The sequence below is a fragment of the Podarcis tiliguerta genome (genome assembly GCF_965153285.1).
Source record: "Podarcis tiliguerta genome assembly, chromosome: 13".
NCBI classification, from domain to species: Eukaryota; Metazoa; Chordata; class Lepidosauria; order Squamata; family Lacertidae; genus Podarcis; species Podarcis tiliguerta.
Window position 1 is genome coordinate 27,685,792 of NC_139546.1, and position 25,589 is coordinate 27,711,380.

A 25,589-nucleotide genomic window follows, 5' to 3' on the forward strand; every position below is an offset into this window, starting at 1 on the left:
GGTGGTTCACTGCAGTCAAAATGACACATTCAGCCGTCTTCAGATGAAGTGAGTCCTGGACTTTTTTGGTCAGTGCAGGGCACTAATGGAATAAGCAGACCTTCATATGGTCTGTTATATACATAGTTCTGCAAAGCTCGACTTTGATTGACACCACTGCATGTTCTCACCCATTTTCCTTCTGGTTTCCCCCCTCCTTTTCCTGCAACCTCTTTCTCTTCTTATGCTAGTCAAATTAAATATCTTTATTTCAGTCCATAGACCCACAAAACAGTTTCAAAACAAGATACAGTTAAAACAACCAAACAGCAGGCGAAAGATACAAACATCGTATGCTAGTGTCTTCCATTCTCTTGAGCTTGCAAAAATTGCATAATTTCTTTAGATCATGCCAGATCTGATACCTACACAGCATGATCCCTGCAAAAAATATCTTTATTTTTGTTTTTTCACTCTGGAGTTGCATAAAGCATAAAGCTAAACACAGATTCAGAGTAAAATTGTTGCTCATGTCAGGTCAGTTTGGAAGGCAATTATTCCACAATGGGATGGAAGCGATTTTAAAAAGCATCCTGTTTGAAAGATGCAGAATGATGATAAGAAGTTTCCTGTTTCTGAGATGGAGACTAAAGCTAGAGACAAATATAACCTATTTCTAAAGAATTGTTTATAAAGATGCCCAGTGCTAACTTTTGGCAAGATCAACCCATGGTTCTAAAAACTGAGCTACCAGGAGAAGCAAAGACTGTGCATCATTAAACTATACGGGGAAAAAATAGTGATGAGGAAAAGCACTACCAAGCAGTACAGTGGTGCCTCGCAAGACGAAATTAATTCGTTCCGCGAGTCTCTTCGTCTAGTGGTTTTTTCGTCTTGCGAAGCAACCCTATTAGCGGCTTAGCGGATTAGCGCTATTAGCAGATTAGCGGCTATTAGCGGCTATTAAAGGCTTAAGGGATTAGCGGATTAGCTGCTAAAAGGCTATTAGCGGCTTAGCGGCTTAGAATAAGGGGGTGGGGAGCGGAAAAAAATCTCAAGACTCGCAAGACATTTTCGTCTTGCGAAACAAGCCCATAGGGAAATTCGTCCTGCGAAGCGCATCGAAAAACGGAAAACCCTTTCGTCTAGCGGGTTTTCCGTCTTGCGGGGCATTCGTCTTGCGGGGCACCACTGTACTTTGCTGCTGTGGTCAATAGCAGTTTGTTGGCTTTTCAAATAAGCATGTGGATAGCCCCACTGCAATAATAAATCATTGTGGATCCCTCTCCAATCAGTTTGCAATTACAGTGGTACCTCGAGTTACAAACACCTCAGGTTACAAACACTTCAGGTTACAAACTCCACTAACCTGGAAGAGTTACCTCCAGTTGAGAACTTTGCCCCAGGATGAGAATGGAAATCGTGTCCTGGCGGCGCAGCAGCAGCAAGAGGCCCCATTAGTGAAAGCACACCTCTAGTTAAGAACAGTTTCAGGTTAAGAACAGACCTCTGGAACGAATTAAGTTCTTAACTAGAGGTACCACTGTATATGCAACAACAATCAATTGTCTGATTGTCCCCCCCACCCCAAAGTGGCTATTGCATACCCACCAACATTTCTCCAATGAAAATGGGACATCCTATTTCATAGTAGTAGTGAAGCCTTATTTACCTGGGGATCCAGGGCCAGAGCCCATTCGCTCGCACTCCCCGCCTTGAAAGAGACAAGTGCACCAGGGATCTATTTCTTCAGAGAGAAAGGCCTTATTTGCATCTGTACAGAGGACGCCAGCAGAATCATTTCTAAAGACTGGCGCGCCCTTCGAAGCACGCATACAGCTTTTATCATCCCCACACCGGCCCTTTGACACCAAGTTTCCTCCAATCACACAATGCCAGCATACCTTTTTACCCCTTTTTGGGCATTAGGTAGTAACTTACTCTATTCCCTTCTTTGGGCATCGGGTGGGGAGGTTTCCTTGCATTTCTAAGCATGCGCAGCAGCCTTGTTTATCTCAACTTGCACAGCCCCTTGCACAACCCTATCTTGCCTCACCAGTAACTGTCACTCTTGCTTCACCCGTTACTGGCAAGTCAGTCTTGCTTCACCAGTTACTGACAAGTCACCCTCTCTTCCCCCAGGGTGCAGAAAAACTCTTCTAACGATGAAATAGAAGGCTCTAAGGTCTTAGGTGGTAAATCCAGCCCAGTAGGTTTCGAGATCTTAGACATAGGTTCTGAGGCATTAAAGGAAAGGTCTTCCACAGAAGAGGTACGGCCACGTTTTAGGTTCGTCATGCTGGGCCCCTAGAGCAGCTCGGTTATCTAAGAGTCCTTCAAAGGCCAAGCAAAAGCTGGTGGAAGGCCAGGGAAGCGCGGCCGGTGGCTGCAGCTAATCAGGTTGTTAGTGAAGCTCATTAAAGAGATTTATAGCGCTGAGATTGCAAGCTTCCACAGGGTGAGTTCCTGGCGTTAACATCAAACCATTATCGTGCCAACTTCTCGAGAAAAATAGGAGCAAAGTAACTTACAGCATGAACTGAAAGGGGAGCTCCGGCAAGCGCGTCTTACTTCGTCGCCATCTTGGCCCCGCCCCCTGTATACAGTGGTACCTCAGGTTAAGAACTTAATTCGTTCTGGAGGTGTGTTCTTAACCTGAAACTGTTCTTAACCTGAAGCACCACTTTAGCTAAAAGTGCTGCGCTGCTGCTGCACGATTTCTGTTCTCATCCTGAAGCAAAGTTCTTAACCCGAGGTAATATTTCTGGGTTAGTGGAGTCTGTAACCTGAACCCTCTGTAACCTGAACCGTCTGCGACCTGAGGTACCACTGTAGTTACGGTACCTATCTTCTTGGCCTGGGGGTTGCATAACTCTACCCTCCCAACATTTCTCCAATGAAAATTGGGATGTCCTACCAACATTTTTTTGATGAAAATAGGGGTGTCCTAAGGAAAATAGGGACATTCTGGGATCAAACCAGAAACCAGGACAGTTTCTGTAAATTTGGGACTGTCCCTGGAAAATAGGGACACTTGGACAGGCGGTATATTATGTGAGTGCGGTAAAATTTGGATAACCAATTTTACACAACACAAACATAGAACAACTTAGAGACTGCTCTGTTGCTGTTAAATTATCAAGAGAAATGACTCATGCTTAAGCAGATACAGAACATCATTTCACGAGGCCAAGCTATGAGCCTTACATGGCAGGACATGCTATGTATGTGTGGATTGCTAGCTAAAGACTTGAAAGAAGAAGTTAGAGGTTGTGCAAACTCAGTATGATAACCTAGGTTCACCATCTCTTATAATCAAAATCTTCTCCCAATCTTCACTAAATCAGCTCTGTATCACAGAGATGGGGAAACAGTTTGTAATGCAAGGGCCACATTCCCTTCTGGGTAAACTTTGGGGGCCACATGCCCTTGGTGGGCAGGGCCAGAAGCAAAAGCACAAACAGCAATTATTGTAATTTTTATTTTTATAGAGTAGGCTAGGTTCTACAAATATTCAAGCACCCCTTTCTTTCCTCCACTCTGGCAAGCAAGAGGCATTCTCAGAGTTCAATGACACATTCCAGCCAGTGACAGATCTACACTGGTTGTTTATAATGTTAAAAATGTGTTAATAAAATGTGACACCAGAAGGCACTGTAGAGCAGTGAGCCTTCAACAATAGAAAATTGCATTGAGAATGATATAACGTCATATTTAATAACATTTTTACAGATCAATGTAGATCCAGCCCAGGCCAAAACACTCAAGGAGCGTTCAAGCCTGGGCAGGGTGTATGACTTAAGGAACATCTTGAGGGCCAGATAGAGAGACCTGGGTGGAATCTAGACACATATAAAAACCGTTCTGAAAATGCTTTTTAAAAAGCATTTTTTAAAAAATACATTGAATTTTCCATAAGGCTCATCATTGCCCTCTAGTGTCACATTGTATATTCTACTTAAAACACACTTAAAACATTTTATTTGCAGCTGTATAGCTGAGTCCCTGGAGGCCAGGCCTGAGCTTCCCTACCCCTGCTTAGGGATGTAAGAACAAGCAATTTCTATTCTGACCTGTCAAGGTCATCTTGTTTCCATTTGTTTTGCCAAATATGAAATTATTTGTCTTATTTGTCTGCTATATAATTTATGTAATTTGTAAATATTATTAATTTTACATAATTAACAGTGTACTGGTAATTATTTCCTCACTATACTTGTCAGCGAAAAGGTCATCCTTTTCTAAGGAAACCTCCTTATTTACTCATTGCAAGATAAGACCCACTTCCCTTTTTCTTAGCATTGTGTACAAAGAGGAAACAAAAAATGATGAGGCACACTGAGCTGCTGTTGGGAAATACAAACATCTGCCATTTCTTGTGATTGTGCAAACATCAGACAACTGCAGTTGAAGGAAGCAAAGGTCTAAGTGGGGCTTATAAAAAGAATACCCGCCTCATGCCTGTCAGTGTCCCTTAGAGAAGAGATGGGCTCCGTCATGGCATTCCTCTTGTTCACCTGTGGTCTCTTACCATTGTTGACTGAAGCTACGGGTAAGAAATATTCCATGAATTGTTTCTGATTCATCTTAACGAGGCTAGTGGATCATTGATCTCAGCTTTCAAAGGATCTCTTATAGCTAGCCATCACTTGCATCAACTTCTGTTTAGCTATGGTCCTGTCTTAGTGGGGAAAAGATGACTTACAGTCTGTCCGCCCATCAGTAAGCCCCATTGAGTTAATGGGCTTACCAGTGCTATTTTTTCTAGAAAAAGAGGTGCTGGAACTCAACATGAACAGCTCCCTTGTTCTGTTATAATGGCAATGCCACCAACCTGAGAGGTGCTGGAACTGAGTTCTGGAGAGTTCCGGCTGAAAAAACAACCCAGGGCCTTACTCCTAGGTAAGTGTGCACAGGATCGCAGCCTTCATAGAGGTTCTGTAGCCCTTAAACTAAACCTCAGGCATGTATAACTAAGGGTAGACTGAAATTCCTTCCCCTTAAAAACCGCCACATCCTTTCCTTGGAAAAATGGGGCATGGTTTTCTACTGCTTTTAGAAGACATTTGAAGGCACTTTAAACATCTGAAGGTGCTGAAAAACTTTAGGGAAGTTTTTAATGCTTGATTTTTTAGTATGTGAGGTGAGCCACCCAGAGTTGCTGGGGAAACCCAGCAAGATGGGTGAGGTATAATAATAATAATAATAATAATAATAATAATAATAATAATAGGCTAACCCATACTTACCTTTGCTCCACATTTCTAGGCACAGGTCTGGGATTTTCAGGTCCAATTCTGACTGCTTATTTTTGGACCTGGCACCCCTGAAAACCCACTCTTTACCTCTGAATTGGAGCAAATGGCAATCCATGGAAAACCCAAATTGCCATTTGATCCGATTCAGTGGTAAAGATTGGGTTTTCCTGGGAAACTGCTGGGCAAAATAAACAAACAAATAAGCACTCAGACATAGACTGAGAAAGCATGGCTGTTGGTCCCCAGTGTCTCTACCACAGCCCAGGTTGGGTGGGATGCTCCAGCGGCTACATATGGTACCAGTCTGTGGCACACTGGGGAGGGGGGAATGCCAGCCCACCACAGGAGACAGCATGAGAAGCAGTGGCTTGCTCTGCATCCACTGCTTGCTCGCTGCTAGTTTTTGAAGCCACATTCACATGATATTAGCCACTATCCATATTGATGCTGTAGTTTCTAGACAAATACTGCTGTTTGGTGTGTGATTTTCTTAAACCAGCTTCAAATATGACTAGAAAACTGAATGCCGAGTAAGTGGAAATCGAGACAGCTGTTGCACATGCATGGGTGAAAACTACACTGTTTCCATTTAATGAATTGTAGTTCTTATTCTTACACCTTTGTCCCCTGTTTCCATTTCAGTTGAGCATCCCTGTGTCTTCCCATTTATTTACAAGAATAAACGCTATTCCTCTTGCACCAAGGATGACCACCATGAGCTGTGGTGTGCCACACTGACTGACGATGCCACAAAAAACATGTTACAATGGAAAGCATGTTCCCCTAAAGGTGACCTGTATTTTCTTCTATTTCTGGTTTCCTATGTCACACATGCATAGCCATTTTACTGAAATAAAGTAAACAGATCCTCCTCATGAACTTTCCAAAGGCATCTGATTGGACATCGTGGAAACAAAATGTTGGATTAGATGGGCCTTTGGTCTGATGCAGCTGAACTCTTTCTGTGCTCTTAAAGAGGTTTGGGACTCCCATCAGTAGCTTTTATAGATCTTCCTTAAACCCGAACTATTACAAATTTCCTTCCAAGGATCAGTGAAAAGCTCTGAAGAAATGAAACACATCACCAGTATGTTAAGTTGAAAATATGGTTCAAACTATGTACCTAAGAGGCACTTTTGTACAAATATTTCCTACTAAATAAAAATCACATGTCATCTTTTCTAACATTACTGATATTAAAGGTAAAGGTAAAGGTACCCCTGCCCGTACGGGCCAGTCTTGACAGACTCTAGGGTTGTGCGCCCATCTCACTCAAGAGGCCGGGGGCCAGCGCTGTCCGCAGACACTTCCGGGTCACGTGGCCAGCGTGACATCGCTGCTCTGGCGAGCCAGAGCCACACACGGAACGCCGTTTACCTTCCCGCTAGTAAGCGGTCCCTATTTATCTACTTGCCCCCAGGAGTGCTTTCGAACTGCTAGGTTGGCAGGCGCTGGGACCGAACAACGGGAGCACACCCCGCTGCGGGGATTCGAACCGCCGACCTTTCGATCGGCAAGCCCTAGGCACTGAGGCTTTTACCCACAGCGCCACCCGCGTCCCTAACTGATATTACATTGGCATAAATGCCAGCTATCTTCATGTCTTGTTTTATATCTAGAATAACTGAATTCATGCACTTAATCTTTCTTTATACTTTCTTGTTTCTTTAACATTATTGTCAGTTGAGTAATTGCCACCTGCTCTCACAGGCTCCTGACCAATTCTTTTGTCCTTGGTTTGTAGCTATCTTTCTAAGTTTTTGCAAAGGAGATCCCTGGCAAGGTTTATATATATGTGACTTATGGTATCTATATGGTGTCTGAAGAAGTGTGCATGCACACGAAAGCTTATACCAAGAACAAACTTAGTTGATCTCGTAAGGTGCCACTGGACAATTTTTTTATTTTTAAATATATTTCGACTGCGTCAGACCAACACGGCTACCTACCTGAATATATGTGACTTGTTTACCATTTTGTTTTGTTTTTTTGTATTTTGTGATCATCACTAGTATGTTTCAATGCATATAATCTCACTCTGTTTGGGTCTAGAGTATGGAGGTAATGATGGTGGACGAGCCTGTGTCTTCCCCTATGCGTACAAGAACCAAACCTTCTATACCTGCACCAATCTAGATTCGCAGAAAGGGAACTTCTGGTGTGCGACAACAGGGAGCTATGACAAGGACAAGAAATGGAGCTACTGTGCTGATACCAGTGAGCATAATGCAGGGGCCTGGAATAACAGGAGTGGTTGGCTGGATGAATAATTAGTCAAGGCACTTTGTAGGCCAAGAAGAGTGAGAGGGAAGTTCAGTATTCCCCAATCTGGTGCCCTCCAGACATTTTAAACTGCAGTTCCCATCACCACTGACCAGTAGCCATACTTGTTGGGGACAGACTGATGTGAAACACCTGGAAGGCCCCACGTTGGGAGCACTTGCTTTGCATGCTAAACATCAAAATTTCATTCCCCAGAATCTCCAGGTAGGGCTGGAAGGGAGTCCTTGCCAGTCAGAATAGATAACACTAAGCTAGATGGATCTAGCGTCTGACTCAGTTATAGCGTTGTAACATTATGCATGTTACAACGCTATAACTACGTTATAAACATGTGGCTCTGTAGAGCACAAAACTTTGTCTGTGCAATTTCACATATAGTTTTTTTTCTTTTGTTATAACGATTTAATTTATGACTTACTTATAGCGTTTCCCCTCTGTGTGTTGATCCAGCCTATGTCAGCTTTCTATCTTCTTATGAAAAGTTTGCTTATTCTTAGAATTCATGAGCACAGTTCTAGGTTCAGGCCAACACATCTGAAATGACAGGTTTGGATAGGACCACAGAGAACTGAGTAAATAGTCTTCAGAACAGTGAAAAAAGGATTAGTTAGATGAACCACTAGTCACACATGATATAATAGCTTGGTGCACAGTATATACCAGTAATAGCTTTGTGAGTTTATATGAGAATAAGTGGCACGATAGAAGTTATAGAAAAAGGAATATTATAGGACTCAGCTACATTAGCCAAAAACCCGCGTTTTAAATGTGTTATAAACATGCAACACCAGATGGCACTGTAGAGCACAAAACTTTTCTATCTGATTTTAAATAAAGTTTTTTTTGTTATAATGATTTGATTTATTACTTATTTATAGCGTTTCCCCCCTGTGTGTAGATCCACCCTACGTCTTGTGACTCACGTCATGGAGATGGAGGGGGCTGACCAAAGACATAATCCTCCCTCTCTCCCATAGATCAACCCAAATATAATTCTGAAAAATTAATATTTATTGATTTTTAAAAGAAAAGTTGAGAAGGTGGATTGGCATTACAAAATGTTCAAAACAAATACAATCTTTCGAAATAGGTGAACATGGTTCAAACCAACACCAGAAAATAAAATAAAAATAAAATTCAACCACCAATCAATATGCATTAGTCATCAGAGCCCTTTTTTCACTGTTTCATATTTTAAAGCAAATATTCTTGATCACAATGAATATCAGAAAATCGTGTGAGCAGAGCAATATAAAGAAATGTAGCAAATTCACTGTGCCCACAGAAAGGGGGGTGGCATAGAATTAATGAACCTTTCTAGAGGAATTAGTGCTGATTTACAAGTCTGCTTTTAATATCTAGTCTCTAGTTTGGTAATTTTGAATGTGTTGTGGGACAGAGAAAATGGATAGGAAATAGAACATTAATGACAGGATTAGGGAACCCCTGTTGTATGAGATGACCATCCCTCTATCTCCACCTTTCTGCAGGACTTTCTGCCAATTCTCAGGGGCCGTGCGTCTTTCCTTTCATCTACAAAGGCAAATCCTACTCATTTTGCACAACAAGTGGGGCATCTACTGGAAAGCTCTGGTGCTCCCTCACCAGCAATTATGATACAAACCCCAAATGGACTTACTGCGATCCTTCAGGTAGGGGATGAAATCCAGAGGGAAAAGTCAGATACCCTTGTTTTACCATTGGGGAACATATAAGAGGAGGTGGGTGGGTCAGAAGAGAGACAAGGTTGTTTTGCGTGATGGACTGGAAACATCTTCTCCTCTTTGGCAATTTTATTCAGAATTAAATATTCACATTGGTGGGCGCCTACATGGTGTACATTTATGGAGAAAAATCAGGGATGTGTGTAGGATGTACATTCAAGATATGATTTTGGTAATACTTTCGGATGCATCTAGAGTTTGGTCTTCTGCCTTCAAAGCTGGCTCATGAGTCTGGAAACAGCAAAACTATTGCATATGAACCTTGAGTCAGCTTTCTTCTTATCATGCATTTCCCACTAATCCCTCTTAATGTAGTTTTTCAATTCCCAAACCTTTTATTTCTTCCTCAGAACCATGCCCATGCACCTTCCCCTTCATTTTCAATGGGAAATCCTACTCTGCCTGCACCACGGATGGATCTGGTGATAACACACTGTGGTGTGCCACGACTGCGAACTATGACAAAGACAGTAAATGGAAGGCATGTGCCCTTCAAGGTAGGCCATGTTGTGGCAGGAAACTTGTCAACTATTTTCAGGAATATGGGAACTTATTCCATGGAAGTTTGGTAGAGATGTAAAACAGTGGTTTACAGTGGTTCCTCAGGTTAAGTACTTAATTCGTTCCAGAGGTCTGTTCTTAACCTGAAACTGTTCTTAACCTGAAGCACCACTTTAGCTAATGGAGCCTCCTGCTGCTGCCGCACTGCCAGAACCCAATTTCTTTTCTTTTCCTGAAGCAAAGTTCTTATCCTGAAGCACTATTTCTGGCTTAGCGGAGTGTGTAACCTGAAGCGTATGTAACCTGAAGCGTATGTAACCCGAGGTACCACTGTACTAGGGATTGCTATATGGGATTGATTGGGACAAAAAAAGACTAATAAGGATAATAATAATATTATATCTGCATATGAAGTATCTTTAAGTTCACCATTGATTTTCAACCATCACTAGGCCTTATTTTCAATTTACAGAAGCCCCATTGTGTAGCACCCTGCTTGTGGTTAACGCTTAGCTGGAATGAAATATTCAACGCAGCAATAGAGAAATTAAAATAATAATTTATTTGTCAGACAAATAAATGATTGGCACAGTGGTATATTTACCAAAAGCTCTGCACACCCCAGCCCTGGTGGCCAGCACTTATATTCCCTCAGCCCAGCCTCCTTACTCCTCCTTTGGCTGCCTCTGTCCAATCAGCCTGGTTGAAATTCCTATTGGCTGTTTGCTAGAACCAATCATAAAAGATACACCCATTTCCTATTACCTTTTATGGGAGACAAAGAGCTATATTTCCTTCTATCATATATCTTACATTTGCCTTGACAAGGCATCTTAATTATCAGATCACCCTATGCCCTTTGCTCTTCTGCTCTTGGCTCTTCTGCCCTTGGCAACAGGGGCAGATGGCTAAAACAGATGGCTCATGGTTTTAAATCTTGTCATATAAACAGAGGTCTTGGGTTCACCTTCTCACACACCATCAATGAAATAAGAATCTAACATAAGAATCTAACATTTCTTACTTTCTAGATTTTGCATAATTACACTAAAATCAATACATTTCATATATATATATCATAGATTGATTTTTTGGAAGAAACGATTAGTAAAGAACAGTTTCCAAAGTGACCAAAAAACAACCTCAGAGCAGTCTCTCTTCCTCACCAGGCTGCAGCTGTTGTTACTTTTAGCTCTTTGCCTTTTAACCTTCTCAGGATATCTTAAACCTTGAGAAGATATGGCTGAGTTTGAGTAATTACCAACTCTAATTAATGTTTTTGCAGCTTGGATTGTATTCTGTAATTTGTATGACATTGTTACCCGCTTTTGCTCCTTTTTACAACTTTGAAGTACTGCAACAAATCAATGAGGGGCCCTGTTCAGAAAAATAAATATCTGCCAAGGCTAAACCTCTGAAGCAAGCATCTCCAGATATATTTTTAAGCTTATTTTAAAATACAGATCTTTGATCAGATGCCTCAATTGCTTGTGCTGCGCTTGTACCCAGGCCAGGACTAGCCCACCCATGAAGCAAGCTGAAGTGACTGCCTCAGGTGGCAGGATCCAGAGGGGCAGGAAATCTAGCCTCCAAAGAATACGCTGCCCATTGCTGCCACCCCAGGGGCAGCAATGTCTGCGGTGCGCTCCTTGGAGGCTAGATCTGCTGTCTCTTTGGCAGCCTCCTCAATGCTGCCTCTATAGTGGCTTCTCGGTGAATAGGGGGCACTGGTGGTCTCCTCCTACCCCTAAGGAGGAAATAACGGGGGCTGCAATCTGATTATTTTGTAGACTCATGCAACATCTGAACAAAAAGGACTGAAAACAGAACAGGGGATAGGAGTGCTTGGGGAAATGTTGGCTTGGAACCAAATATAGACACGGCACCTGAGAATTTACATATAGTTTAAATGAAAACACTATCCACCATTTGAAGTCGATTATGGAAATCAAAAGTATAGTCTGAGCTTTCAGGGTTGCCATATTTTGAAGAGCAAAAAAGAGGACACATTTGCCAACTTCTACTTTTAGCTACAGATTGCTATGACAACTCTCATTTTAAATACCCCTACTATATATAGTAGGGCCAACCTCCTGCCAACCTAGCAGTTTGAAAGCACGTCAAAGTGCAAGTAGATAAATAGGTACTGCTCCAGCGGGAAGGTAAACAGCGTTTCTGTGCGCTACTCTGGTTTGCCAGAAGCGGCTTAGTCATGCTGGCCACATGACTGGCTCCCTTGGCCAATAAAGTGAGATGAGCGCCGCAACCCCAGAGTAGGTCACGACTGGACCTTTACCTTTTTACTATATATAGGCTATAGAAGCTGTGATATATTGCTAGTAGCAATGTTCTTAATTTTCAACAACAACAACAATAATAATAATAATAATAATAATAATAATAATACATATTGCTACCTCACTTGGCACATGAAAGTATTTCAGCTCATGTCCACATCTTTGTGAACATAAATGTGCACAGAACAATTTATTGGACTATTTGATGTGTATATACGGACTCTCCTTAAGGGCAGGGGGATGTTAACTGTTGCTCTCCCAGACTCCTTCTCCAAGATCTTGTAGCTGAGCTAGTGTCCTTTTAGTTCAGCCACAAGAGAAGGGATTTATACAGTATGTAGCTAGTTTAAAATTCTGCTCTGTTGTGACTCTCTGCTGCAGCTTAGCTTAGCTGGGTGCCTTAAATCTGAGTCTAATGCACTAGAAAAATTTTCCTGGGTTATTGCAAACAAAAAAACCAAACCAAAAAAACCTGGACATTTTGCCAAATTTTAAAAATCTGCCAAGACAGAAATTTTAATCTTGAAAAAGAGGACATATCCTAGAAAAAGAGGACATATGGCAACCCTAGAAAGGTTGCTCAGTCCCTGCATGATTGGCCTTGGTCCACTTCTTCAACACATAATTTTTAAGCACTCTTTCCTTTTTGATCCTTCTTATTTTTGTATTCCCTGCATCTGTAGAATATGAAGGGAACTCCAATGGCCAGGCCTGTGCCTTCTCCTTCACCTACAAGGGCCGCAAATTCTTTACCTGCACCAATGAGGATTCTGATCATGGCAGATTCTGGTGTGCAACAACAGGCAACTATGATAAGGACAAGAAGTGGAGCTACTGCGCTGACACAAGTAAGATGATGCTAATGGTAGTGTGCTACTAAGTTTAGAAAACACCTGAAGGCAGCCCTGTTCAAGGAGGTTTTTAATGTTTGATGTCGTATTGTGTTTCAAAGGGTGTTGAGTTAGATATTTTGGTTGCTAAATCAAAGAAAGAGGTGTGATGCATCGTTAAGTCACACCCTCCAACCAGACTCCAAATCAAAGAAAAGAATAGGTTGACTTCCACCCAATTCAGGTATATGTGGCTCACTGCCTGTCACGTTTTGGCACACAGTCAAGACCAGAAAATGTAGCTAGCTGACTGAAATTTTAGTTTGATTCAGCAAGCCCTGCCTGCCTGCCCATTTGATACTTTAGATGGCACCCCAGTTCCTTTGTTTTATTGCGGACTTGTCATCATGGCTTGCAATTTAGCCCTTGTGGTGACATGATTGTTTGTGGGCTATGGCTTTTTGCTAACAGTGCCAAAACTCTCTTCGTTGTTCAAGAGTTTATGTATAAATGCATCCAGAAGTGCAGTGGGTCATATCCCACTAACATGTACTCTGAGTATACCCACTGAAATTAGCCATGCCCATTAATTTCACTGGGTCTACTCTGAGCATGACTAACATTTGCAGAAATGAGTTGACATTGTACAGTTTGTACTGAGCATTCAGTAGACGTCAGTTGATCAAACAGGAATGGATCTGGAATGGAATGGGTGCTGAAAACTTGATGTATGGTGCTTGCAATATGACTCTAATGCAAGGTTTGAAAGTGCTAAAAGGCAATGCTATGATGAGTCACTGATGTTTAGCATGGGGAGAGAATTCTGGGTCACAGTGTCTGAGTCCACAGGTTTGTTCTAGATATATGTTATGAAGTAAATCTGTTGTACTTCCCAGGACTTGATAGTTGGAAGAATCCTTTCCATTTTTTAATCATTTGGGCTGTAAGTTTCATTGGAACTGTTCAACATTAATGGTATTTTGACTACTTTGTTCTCGTTTTCCAGGAGCTCAACCAGGTGGCGGCAATGAATGTCAGTGATTCCAGTTATCCAGTTTGGATCACAACAGGTGGATGGGTAAAAGAAAGGTCATTGGGTGTGCCGACTAGAAGCCTTGCTAAGTGGGTTGTGCTGCAAACAATTTAGAAGAATGATGATCCTGTGACATATATATATGTATCTCTGCTTTGGGAGGGCTTTACCCTGTGAGGTGGCCTACAAATAAATAAGATGTGGCAGTGGGAGATTATTAATCTTTGTCAAACTGTATCTTTGTGCTACAAAAATAAAACATTCCTTTTAGTTTGCTGGGCAGCATAAAAAAATGTACAATGAGTGATCACTATGAAATATGACAAGTGCGGGAGAAACTTATTGCAATTGCATCAATGAGATTGCATAGTCTTCATTGGATGAATGAAAATATGTACATGTGGCTGGTTGTATGTGAGAGTTTGTGTGTTCTATCACACACTTCACCCAAACATCCAAAGCATGACCTTGACAGAAAGAGATAACAGAACCAGTTGAAGCCAGCTGTACTCAGCTTCTCTGAAGGAGTAACCCAAACATCAGGAACGTTCTGCTTGTTTCTTTCACACTGAGAAGCTTCCAGAACCCTCTTGAATTAATTAGAACAGGAAAGATCTCTACACATCAGATCAATACTTTCTGTACTAAGAAATGCAAACTGATACTGTCATCCACTCCTAACTCGGACAGCCACTCCAGAAGGATATCATTGAAAGCCACTGAGAGGTCAATGAGAATTAACAGAGACACATTTCGCCTATCTCTCTCCTGACAGAGGTCATCATATAGGGCGAAGCAGTGCCTGTGCCAAAATCAGGCCTAAACCTTGATTGAAATGGGTTCATTTGATAAAAAACCTCAACATTTACTTCTATTTTCATTTTATGAGAAATGTTGGTGGCACAAAATAGCATATGCACAGTATGCATAATAGTTTCTCATTTGCACATATTTGTGACCAAGCATCATGAATAGAAAGAACATTTCATAGAATTTATGGCATATTGAGTTTATTGGTAACTGGGAACCATGCTAGTCCTGGCTCCCAGGTTATGACTCATATGTTTATTGCATTCCTACTTTATATTTGTATATATGAATGTAAAACATTTTAAATGTGCATTTACAAAATGGAATATGTGACACAGCCCTTAGATTAATAACAAAGATTAGTTTGATGTTGATCAACAAGATTACCTGGAACTGTTGCATGAGTCAGTAATATGGTTTCAGAGAAGCCTGCATTACCAGGAGCAGGAAATTGTTCCTTTTTTTTGGAGGGGGGGAGCAAGTTATTTGAAATCCCAGACACTTTTACAGAACTGGACACAAATCTCTCATGCTGTTTGCTTTTCCAAGCTTCACTTCATTCCACTAGGGTGCTCTGACAACAAAATTGGACCCAGTTCCCATTTTTAATTAATGGGTTGTTGAGGGAACTGAGTTCACTCTCATTATGTCGAGCTTGTTGCAATCATTGCATTGCTTGTTATAGAACACGTTTTCTTGGATTTGCTGAAAAAAATTCTGTACACACTCAGTAAGCATAGCCCATTGAGACGCTCCCCTGCCACCGTTGACCTTAGCCAGATTTTTATTCTTTGCAAGGTACTGAATGACCACTATACGGTACAAGTGGTGCATGGCTGAGCAAGAGAGGTACGCCGATAAAACACACACGCTTTATTTGCTCAACAATTCCTGCGCTTTCATAAGAAAAAAAGCTCAACAACTTTGTTGGTGTCCTGGTTTTTACTTTTTGAAATATTGCAACTCTAGAGACGAGAAGAGTCTTCTTTTTTTTATGGAAGCAGAAAATATTTCCATGAGTTCGTGGAAACCATGCCCTATCTCTCTGTTGTGTTGCCAGTTGCGTTGCTAGAATGCGCCACTACATCATCCAAGTGACCTCTGAAGCATGTCAGTTTCAAATATTCTGATTATATCTACTAATTTCAGTTAAGTGTTTTTGTTTACTTAATTTAGGAGTGGCAGCTAACCCCCATCCACCTGGCTACACCCATGGTTACATGTCTTGGAATTGCTAATAATTTTCAGCAATAATAGAGGTCTTTGAAGGGAGTGTGGAAAGTCATAGAATCATAGAATCATAGAGTTGGAAGAGACCACAAGGGCCATCGAGTCCAACCCCCTGTCAAGCAGGAAACACCATCAGAGCACTCCTGACATATGTCAGTGTGTCAGGAATATAACACCCCCACCAGTGCTATTTTTCTAGAAAAAGAGGTACTGGAACTCACAAGGACATCTCCCTTGTTCTCTTAAATTGGCAATGGAGCCCACCTGGGAGGTGCTGGAACTCAGTTCTGGCGAGTTCCAGTTTTTTAAAAAGGCCCTACTCCCCACTCTCAGAACAGCCAATTCAGAATGACAATGAAGTTCTTCTGAAGCTGAGGTGTTGCCTTCAGGGTTTTGCACTAGCAATGAATTATAGCTCAGACCTAACACCAATGATTTGCTCACTGTAATTTCAGAAGTATTACGTATGTGGGAAATCTCACACCAAAGCAGTGCAGGGATACAGGAAAGGGGAAAAAAATGGCCCAGCCCAGCTGATTACACACCTCTCTTGAGTTTCTTGTCCCAGTATTTAGTATTTGAGATTCCTTTGCCTGGTATGAGTGTCATGGCTATTTATGGAGTGCAGTGTTTTGCAACCATAATTAAGGGTGTGTGGAGACTGTGCTAAAAAGAGGACACCACAAAGAAGCACAGGGATTTCAAACTCTGGAGTGATCAGCAACTATGTGGTTCATCACTCAACTCCTTGTTTGTACCTGGGTCCTGTTACCCTTCAGTGCAGCATATCCAGGTAAGAATTTCCTTCTGCCTCCCCAACACTGCACAGCAGGAACTATCTCCCTTCTTCTGTTTTCTTCTTTCCTGCTTCATTACTTTAAGAGTGGAAGCTCCTGTCCTGTGAGAGAAGCTGTGGAGAACATGGTGACTCAGAAGCAATGATTTTGTTTCCTGGTGGCACTCAGTTGTATGGAGTATCGAAACTTTTTTTTTAAAGAGCAACATCATGTTCTCATCTGTTTATTGGGGGATTTAGTGAGGTTTACTATTGAGTAAGATTGCATAGGATTGTACTGTTAATATATATAGGGTAGAAGTGGAAAAGAAGAATTTGTGTGAGGTACAGAAGATGCTTTCCTTGCCTGGGCTGTGGAACAAGGGCAGTGGGCAAAGTTTAAAGAAGAATCAGGGCAATACTGAGCAGGAAGTGTTATGTAATGCTGAATAGTGGTGCTTTGGGCTGAGGAGGCAATGTCTCTTTTGCTACCGAGCCTGACAGCTGTGGCTTCTGAGGAACCATCTCCTTGACACATTCCTTCCAGTTCCTTTGGTGGCCCATATAGGTATACAGTCTGCTCTGCTTCTTCTCATCCCCACCCACTGCCTTCTTGAGTGAGAAGTGACTGAAGAGGAGAAGGACTAAAAAGCAGCAGTCACTGTGAGGACAGTGCCATGCCAGTTCCCCACACGAAGTTCCCCCTTCATGGCAGGAGGGGATGGCAAAGAGACCTGATAAGGCAGAAGGCTGCATGACATTTGCCTTTTTATTTTGGTCATTTGCAAATGATTGTGCATGAAAACATAAAATGGCCACTGCTGGATCAGACCAAGTCTGATTCAGCATACTCCATTCAGTTTTGGTCAGGCGATTGTTTTTCTTAAGGCAATGGTTGGCGCATGCAGAGAACCCCCTTTCCCCATTCATGTACTCCCCAACAACTGGTATACAGGGGAATACAGATGGAAAGCATTTAATTGTTATGGCTAAGAGTAGTTGGTGCTGCTTTCCTCCATCACCTTTGTCTAATCTCCTGTCAAAGTCATTGAAGTTAATGGCTATCACCTTGTAAAATTAATTATGCTTGATATAATGATGCTCGAGACTATCTTTTATCTGTCCTGAAACTCCTGCCAATCACTCTCATTGGGTGTCTCTGAGTGTTATGTAGCATTATAAAGGAGAGATTTAAAACTGCTCTCTATCCTGTGTTTCCACATTATACATAATGTTTATTCTCTCTCCCTCCTCATTGTCTCAAGGTCTCCAAACACTTAGGGGTTCCCCCTCCTCAAGGATTGTTTTGCTGGCACTTTCCCATACCTTTCCCAGGTCCACAATATCATTGTATATATTGGTACACAAATGCCGCTTACTGTCCCACAGCTCCAGTATTAATAAATGGTGAGAAGGGAAGGGTCATAGCTCAGCTGTAAAGCATCTGATTTGTATTTAGAAGGTTCTGGGTCCAGTTTCCAGTATCTCCAGGTAGAACTGGGAGAAACCTGCATCTGAAATCCTTGAGAGAGACGACTAGTCAGTGCTGAAATAGATGCAACAGTGGTATGGCTCACTATAACAGCTTCTTATCTTCCTAAAGTCAGTGAACTCCACCTCCCCCCCAAAAAAACCCGCTTGTGACTTCCTAAGTTTACATTGCATGTTTCATGGTGTCCCCCCCCCCCCAATTTTGAAGAGGAAGGAATTATTCAGTGTTCAGTATAAATGATACTGATGTTCAAGGGCCGATTACAAAAATTCTTTAATATCTGGAATTCAACACCATACTCTTTTTGTAGGCTACAAAGTTGTGGAAAACAACATTACAATAATAGGTAAAGGTAAAGGTACCCCTGCCCGTACGGGCCAGTCTTGACAAACTCTAGGGTTGTGCGCCCATCTCACTCAAAGAGGCCGAGGGCCAGCGCTGTCCGAAGACACTTCCAGGTCACGTGGCCAGCGTGACATTGCTGCTCTGGCGAGCCAGAGCCGCACACGGAAACGCCGTTTACCTTCCCGCTAGTAAGCGGTCCCTATTTATCTACTTGCACTTAAGGGTGCTTTCGAACTGCTAGGTTGGCAGGCGCTGGGACCGAACAACGGGAGCGCACCCTGCCACGGGGATTCGAACCGCTGACCTCTTGATCGGCAAGCCCTAGGCGCTGAGGTTTTAACCCACAGCGCCACCCGCATCCCTATTACAATAATATGATCTACTCAATTTAAATCACAATGGTCTTTACCCGTTTTCTTTAACTGTTTCAGACGTTTCATCCTGTGTCTTCCCGTTTATCTATAAAAACAAGACATATCATACCTGCACCAAGGATGGATCCAGGTTCCATTGGTTGTGGTGTGCTACAACCAGTTCCTATGACAAAGACCACCATTGGAAGTCTTGCTATGAGACAGGTAAGCACATCACCAGAGTTTGAAAATCTCAGTGAAGGTAGCGTATGCACACACACACATATTTACTAAGAAGTAAATTCTACTGAGTTCAATGGGATTTATTTATTTGACTTCATTTTTGAATTACTACTACTATGACTACTACTACTATTTATACTCTGCCCATCAGGGCAGGTTCCCTAAAAAGATATTGAAGCAATTTCACAATAAAAATAATCAACAATTAAAAACAATTTCGTATGTGCAAACAATGTCATTTATACAAATAATTAAAAATTGTTCCATATATATAAGAACAATTTGAAATCTAATGAAGATTGTTATTGTTGGCATTTGTCTGTCTCAGGAGACCATGGAAGAGACCATGACTTCAGGGGTGAAGTCAAACCATTGGGAGCGCTTACAGTGCCTGCTATGGCTCTGGAGACCAATAGTGAAATGTTTTGATACAGATGCAGACCGGGATAAAGACAATCACTTCAATAGGCAGCAGAAAGACAATAGAGATGACAACAGTCCAATATTTAACAAAAGAAGAGTTCCAAAGGATAGGTATCACTATCCTAAAGGCTTGGTTTCCATACCATATGGAAAGGAAGTCCTGATGAGATGGTATCTGCGGTAGGCGCTCTACTGCAGAGCAAAGTGATCTGCGAAGTGTGCATAGAACTGCTCTCCTCTTCTTAGTGTTGAAGCTCTTCTCCTCTTGTTTCACCCACAAGAGATGAAAGAAAACAACCTCAAACCCTACGGAACGAGCAGATGAGTTCCTGTATGCCGCAAATGTATTTCTGTGCTGCCAAGCACCACAATTCAGTTGTTGTAGCAGTGGTTGTAGTAATCACCATCACAGTAATTTTAAATTATATATTTCAAAACAATGTGATAAAAATATATTAAACAAAAGCTAATTCCATGAATAGGATAAGAGCAGCATCAAGACAATTAACAGTCAGATTAGGCTGGTGGTGTGACCTATCCAAAATATTTTTGGGAAACAAGCGGTGTTTGCAGTGTTGCAGACAGCCATTAGAGAGAGAGAGTCAATTAATTATATCTAGATTTGTATCATCCAGAAACACTTTGAGAATCCAATGCAAGTTCAGACAGCTTGCCCAAGAATGGAACTTTCTATGCAAATCTGGTTTCTGCAATTTGCTGAATGACTTTGGTTAATTTTAGTATGATGTAATTTGGGCTCAATTACTCTGAAGTGGTAAGGCCAAGAAACAGGCTTACTGTTTGCTTTTTGTGGGAACCAGGCCGCAGTGTTTTGAGCTTCATTGTAACATGTACCCAACAGGCATTTTCAGCAGATCTCTATCTGCAGATCTTCCATATTCTTTCATTTGCATGCTAATTTATCTCTGGCAGAAGTAATAAGATTACCATCAGTTCCTATGACTTGTTTACAACTATATCTTTTAGCAATTGCAGTTAACATATCCAAGGAGTTAGCAGAAGATACATGAGGTATTACCTAGATCTGAGTTGAAATTTCTCAGGAAAAAAAGTCTGGTCAATTTTTGAAGAAATTATTTTTCAACTTCTGCCTGAACCTTTGGAGAATTTGGAGAAGATCAGCCCTCTCTTGGAGAATATTATGTGTAATGGTCCTCCCAGCTTAGCCATCTATGAATATTGGGTGCAACTATGAATCCATATCACTCTGCTGCTTATTATGCCAAAACACCAATGAAACTTTGCAGTCATAATTCAGTGCAGTCCTAAATATGCTGAAATTTGCTTGTCCCAGTGTGTTGTGAAGCACATAGACTCTGGTGTCATAATATTTGCCTCATATATTTCTTGTCTCCAAACAGAGCATGGTGGCAACTCTCATGGAAAGCCCTGTGTATTCCCCTTTGTTTACAACGGGAGGACGTTCTATACTTGCACAGATGAAAAAGTCATGCCCAGGAAGTTTTGGTGTGCAACAACAAGCAGCTATGACAAAGACGGAAAATGGAGCTACTGTGCTGATACTAGTAAGCCTGTCCATGATAGCCAGCTTCATGGTTCAGAACCTTCTGCACTACCAAAGTGGAAGTAAAGCAAAGCAACAAGCAGCAGATGGTAACCGCTGGTCTAATTAAGACCAGCAAGATATGGCATAAGCCTAGAAAGAAGGCAGAGGCACAAAAATAGCATTATGTACTGACCTACAGTAATATGTGTACTGGGGTGTCTAAGCAACCTATGACCCCCCCCCCCAAGAAGTTGTTGGGATACAACTCACATCATCCCTGAGCATTGGCAATGTTGGCTGGAGAAGATAAGATTTGGAGCCCAACAACATCTGAAGGACATCCCAAACTAATGCTTATTTGTTTTTCTTCTATTATGAGTTCAAGGTAATTTAAGGGACATGCTGCTTCTCCCAGCCAGCGATGAGGTTTTATTGTTCCTCACCCTGAGATCTTGGAATGAAAAGCAGGTTAAAATATTTTATATAAAATTACTGGCTTTATGAGCCCCAGTATCATTACTGGTCCTGATTTGGATTCTTTTCTTGCCTCTGGATGACATTTTAGGTTCAAAAGGCTAAGTTAAAATTTTAATAGTTACAGTGTCAAATTCAGCCGCCTTCCTTGCTTCCACTTGATGAATGGGATGCTGACAGAACAGATAAGCTCCAAGTTTGTTAATTATTTATTATCTCACAGCTCCACATTCTTCTGCTCCCCAGCTTCCAGATTAAAAGAACAGTTGATAGTTAATAAAATGCTTGGTTTAAAACGAGTAAAAATCAATTAAACCTCGATTAAAATCTGTGAAGCCCTGGAGCTGGCTGCCTGGCCTGTCGCCATCATAACCAGAAGCCAAAAAATTTAATAAAGTTATTTTTAACTGTTTCAATCCATCTTGTACATTAAGATGATAAGGCAGAAATTACAGTCCTTTCCCTTTGAATATCTCTTATTTATTATTATTATTCTCTTTCTTTCATTTTTAGTAGTTGTTGGGAAGTCTAAAACTGATGTGACTCAGGAAAGGGCTTACTGTGACCCTGCAGGTAAGAATATGAAAGCATCTGGTTGGCTGCTTTGGGAAACTTTTGATTTGATAGGCTTTTGATTTGACTCAGCAGAGTTCTTATGCAAGAAATTAATTGAGAAGCCCAGCTTGCTTCCAATATCCCAGCTATTGGATCCAGATTGCTTACAGCTGTGAGCTGTGACTGGTTCCGGTATCTTATTCCCAAGATGTGCATGTCTCAAAACAGAATCAGACAGCAAAGTTCAGAAAAGGACAGAAATCGATGAAATGCTATGTTTTGGAGATGAGACTTGAATAATTATACAGTGCTTATTTCAGAATATGACAAGGAAACTGGATACCAACATTTGGAAAATACTTTTGAGCTGTATTTATAATTTAAACCATTTGGAATAAAAAGTAATAATAATGGGGTATTGGATAAAAATGTAGTTACAGTATAAGAGCAGTAGCCTGCTACAGCAAAAACAGAAACAGCTAAGAGTCCTGAGACATTTTAAGGAATGACAAATTAATTATGGCATGAGTTTTCATAAACTTGACTTGATCAGATGCATGGAGCATTTTTCTTAGTTGGCAAGTGTATGTGTATATCATTAGCATAGTCTTTCACCACAGAAATTGTCTTGGTAGGTTATAGTAAATTTAAGAAACTGAAGATGAAAAATACTCTTTTCTGATGCCCAGATTCTGCCGTCCAATGTGGCTGCCTCCTGTTGCCTCATAGTACAGTCAGCTCTGCTCTGTCCTCCAGGAATTCATTCACACACACTGATCTTCTGGTGAAAAAATTCCTCCTCTGTCTAAGCATTCTCTCAAACTTTCAGCACACCAATGAATAACAAAGAGACCAAACAAATCAATCAATCATGCACCTAACATTTTGCTTCTTCTTTCTCTGCAGATCCTAATTGCCTTGTAGCTTCCAGAGGGCTGAAAAGGTTAGATAATGGAAAGCATGGAAACATCCTGCCCAAAGAATACAGCAGAGATGAAGATCATGGAAAGGATCAAGAAATGACAATCCAAGATCCTGCCTCATCCTTCTGATTCTTCTCAAGCCCTTTTCAGTATGCAACTTTCAAATTAGCAGAACAGTTTGTTGTGGTGGTGGTGACCGTGGCGAAGCGACATGCTCTGGCACCTAGAGCGGCGAACAGGCAGGGGCATGGCTGGCACGCATTGTGGGGGGCACACGTTGCACGTTGTGGGGCAAGGGGCATGCATCGCGCATCCCAAGGGTGCACGGTGAGCGGCAGGCATCCTGGGTGGGGGGGGCCCTGCTGCGATGGAACCCCCCAGGAATGGCACCTGGGGTGGAACGCTCCCTCCGCCCCCCACCTTCGTGCGCCAGTGTGTGGTGATTCTGTGCACCTCAACAAAACATAGAATGAGGGTCATATTGTTGATGTAGGCTGCAACTTACAAGTAATCTTTGGGCCTCGCCAGACTGGTGTATTCTTCAGCATGTTGTTGATTTAATAATAATAGTGCATTAGTAGTGGATCTATACTGGACTGTTTTATTAGTTCTTCCACAATGCAGTAGCACAACCAGACTCCTTCATCTGCCCCAGCTGCAACAAAACATGTCTCTCCTGTATCAGTCTCTACAGCTACAGCAGACGCTTAATTATCCAACAGTTTAGCTTCACTCACAAAGGCACACTCCTCCATTGTCTCCTGAGATAGATGGAGGCCAACAACAACAGTGTTTGTTGTTGCACTATTTGAGGGTCATTCTTGTGCTATAGCATGATAAAGGTGGGATAAAAATGAAACATCATCATTGGTCTTATATCATAGAATCATGGAGTTGGAAGAGACCACAAGGGCCATCGAGTCCAACCCCCTGCCAAGCAGGAAACACCATCAGAGCACTCCTGACATATGGTTGTCAAGCCTCTGCTTAAAGACCTCCAAAGAAGGAGACTCCACCACACTCCTTGGCAGCAAATTCCACTGCCGAACAGCTCTTACTGTCAGGAAGTTCTTCCTAATGTTTAGGTGGAATCTTCTTTCTTGTAGTTTGGATCCATTGCTCCGTGGCCGCTTCTCTGGAGCAGCAGAAAACAACCTTTCTCCCTCCTCTATGTGACATCCTTTTATATATTTGAACATGGCTATCATATCACCCCTTAACCTCCTCTTCTCCAGGCTAAACATGCCCAGCTCCCTTAGCCGTTCCTCATAAGGCATCGTTTCCAGGCCTTTGACCATTTTGGTTGCCCTCCTCTGGACACGTTCCAGTTTGTCAGTGTCCTTCTTGAACTGTGGTGCCCAGAACTGCACACAGTACTCCAGGTGAGGTCTGACCAGAGCAGAATACAGTGGCACTATTACTTCCCTTGATCTAGATGCTATACTCCTATTGATGCAGCCCAGAATTGCATTGGCTTTTTTAGCTATCTATGATTGAGTATCTGAACCATCCTGGGTCCATTTTATTCATGCAGCCAAGGTTCTTTTCAAAGCTCCAATGAGAATAAAACTTTGATGAGTGGTTTTCAAGGTGAAAGTCTCCATCAGAAGTCATGGATTTTTATCCCTTAGAGCTGCGGAATATTTTTGGTTCAATGGGCCAGAATCTTATCAGGGGAATGGAGAAGTCCCTGCTTTCCCTCACCTAGCCTGGCAAAAAGGGATCTGCTTGCTACGGCTCTTTCCAGCAAACTGAGCAAGATTTAAGCCCCACTTGTCAGCTGTGTTATCAGTGTTACAACAATTTAATTACTTTTATATACCTAAAATGATCTAACAAAAATGCAGTGCATAAAACATCTTTTGGCATCTTGGCAAAGTGTCTTCAATTTCTCTCACGTGGTTTTGTAGTGATTTGCAAGCTGCTGCTGACCATTGGATTCTAACCATCAGTCTATCTTATCTCTATCTCATTGTTCATCCATGCAGCTCAAGGTGACTGTGTGTGCGTTACATGCCACCCCAATCTCAGAGTAGTGCAAAATTCCAGGGGTCCAGACACTTAGTCAAGGTTTGTGTTTCCTTTGGAAATGAAGCATAGCGGAGACAGTAGTGTATTTATTATGTATGGCTTATTTACACACATATGCAACCTGAGCCGATGATGGAGGGGTTCAAAGCATTGCACTCCAATAGGGTCCTGTTTCTCCCATTGATTTAGCCTTGGATCAAAAAAGGAATCAAACATGGCTCTCTGTCCCTCTGCTCAGCTTGCTGGCTTTAACTGATTGACACTTTTTCTCTCTAGCCCATATGCTAGCAAACAGCTTTGTCTCTGCTATCTCTCACACCCATCTACTGTCTGACACAGAGTATCTGCTTGGTTAATCTCCCATTACCTTCCTTTTGTTCTCCATGATGATTTTCTGAGAATGGAAAAACTGGTTTGGCCTGTATTTTGACACTGCTAAATTCAGTGTGTGGCAGCCAATCTCAATACTCCAAGCAGTGATTAAACACCAACACCCATTAGA

General features: G+C 41.8%; 2 protein-coding genes across 2 annotated transcripts; both read left to right on the forward strand.

The window, feature by feature from the left end:
* The first annotated feature begins 4,364 nt into the window (after positions 1-4,364).
* On the forward strand, positions 4,365-14,126 carry LOC310663426 (epididymal sperm-binding protein 1-like). Its single transcript, XM_083411249.1, has 7 exons — positions 4,365-4,531; positions 5,880-6,026; positions 7,290-7,454; positions 9,011-9,172; positions 9,595-9,741; positions 12,726-12,890; positions 13,879-14,126. The coding sequence occupies exons 1-7, from the start codon at positions 4,465-4,467 to the stop codon at positions 13,911-13,913; spliced, it is 888 nt and encodes a 295-aa protein (XP_083267375.1). The 5' UTR covers positions 4,365-4,464; the 3' UTR covers positions 13,914-14,126.
* Positions 14,127-16,466: 2,340 nt separating this feature from the next.
* Positions 16,467-23,920, forward strand: LOC310663439 (epididymal sperm-binding protein 1-like). The gene is made up of 5 exons (XM_083411272.1): positions 16,467-16,738; positions 18,989-19,135; positions 20,959-21,123; positions 22,092-22,151; positions 23,040-23,920. The coding sequence occupies exons 1-5, from the start codon at positions 16,672-16,674 to the stop codon at positions 23,183-23,185; spliced, it is 585 nt and encodes a 194-aa protein (XP_083267398.1). The 5' UTR covers positions 16,467-16,671; the 3' UTR covers positions 23,186-23,920.
* Positions 23,921-25,589: the final 1,669 nt, after the last annotated feature.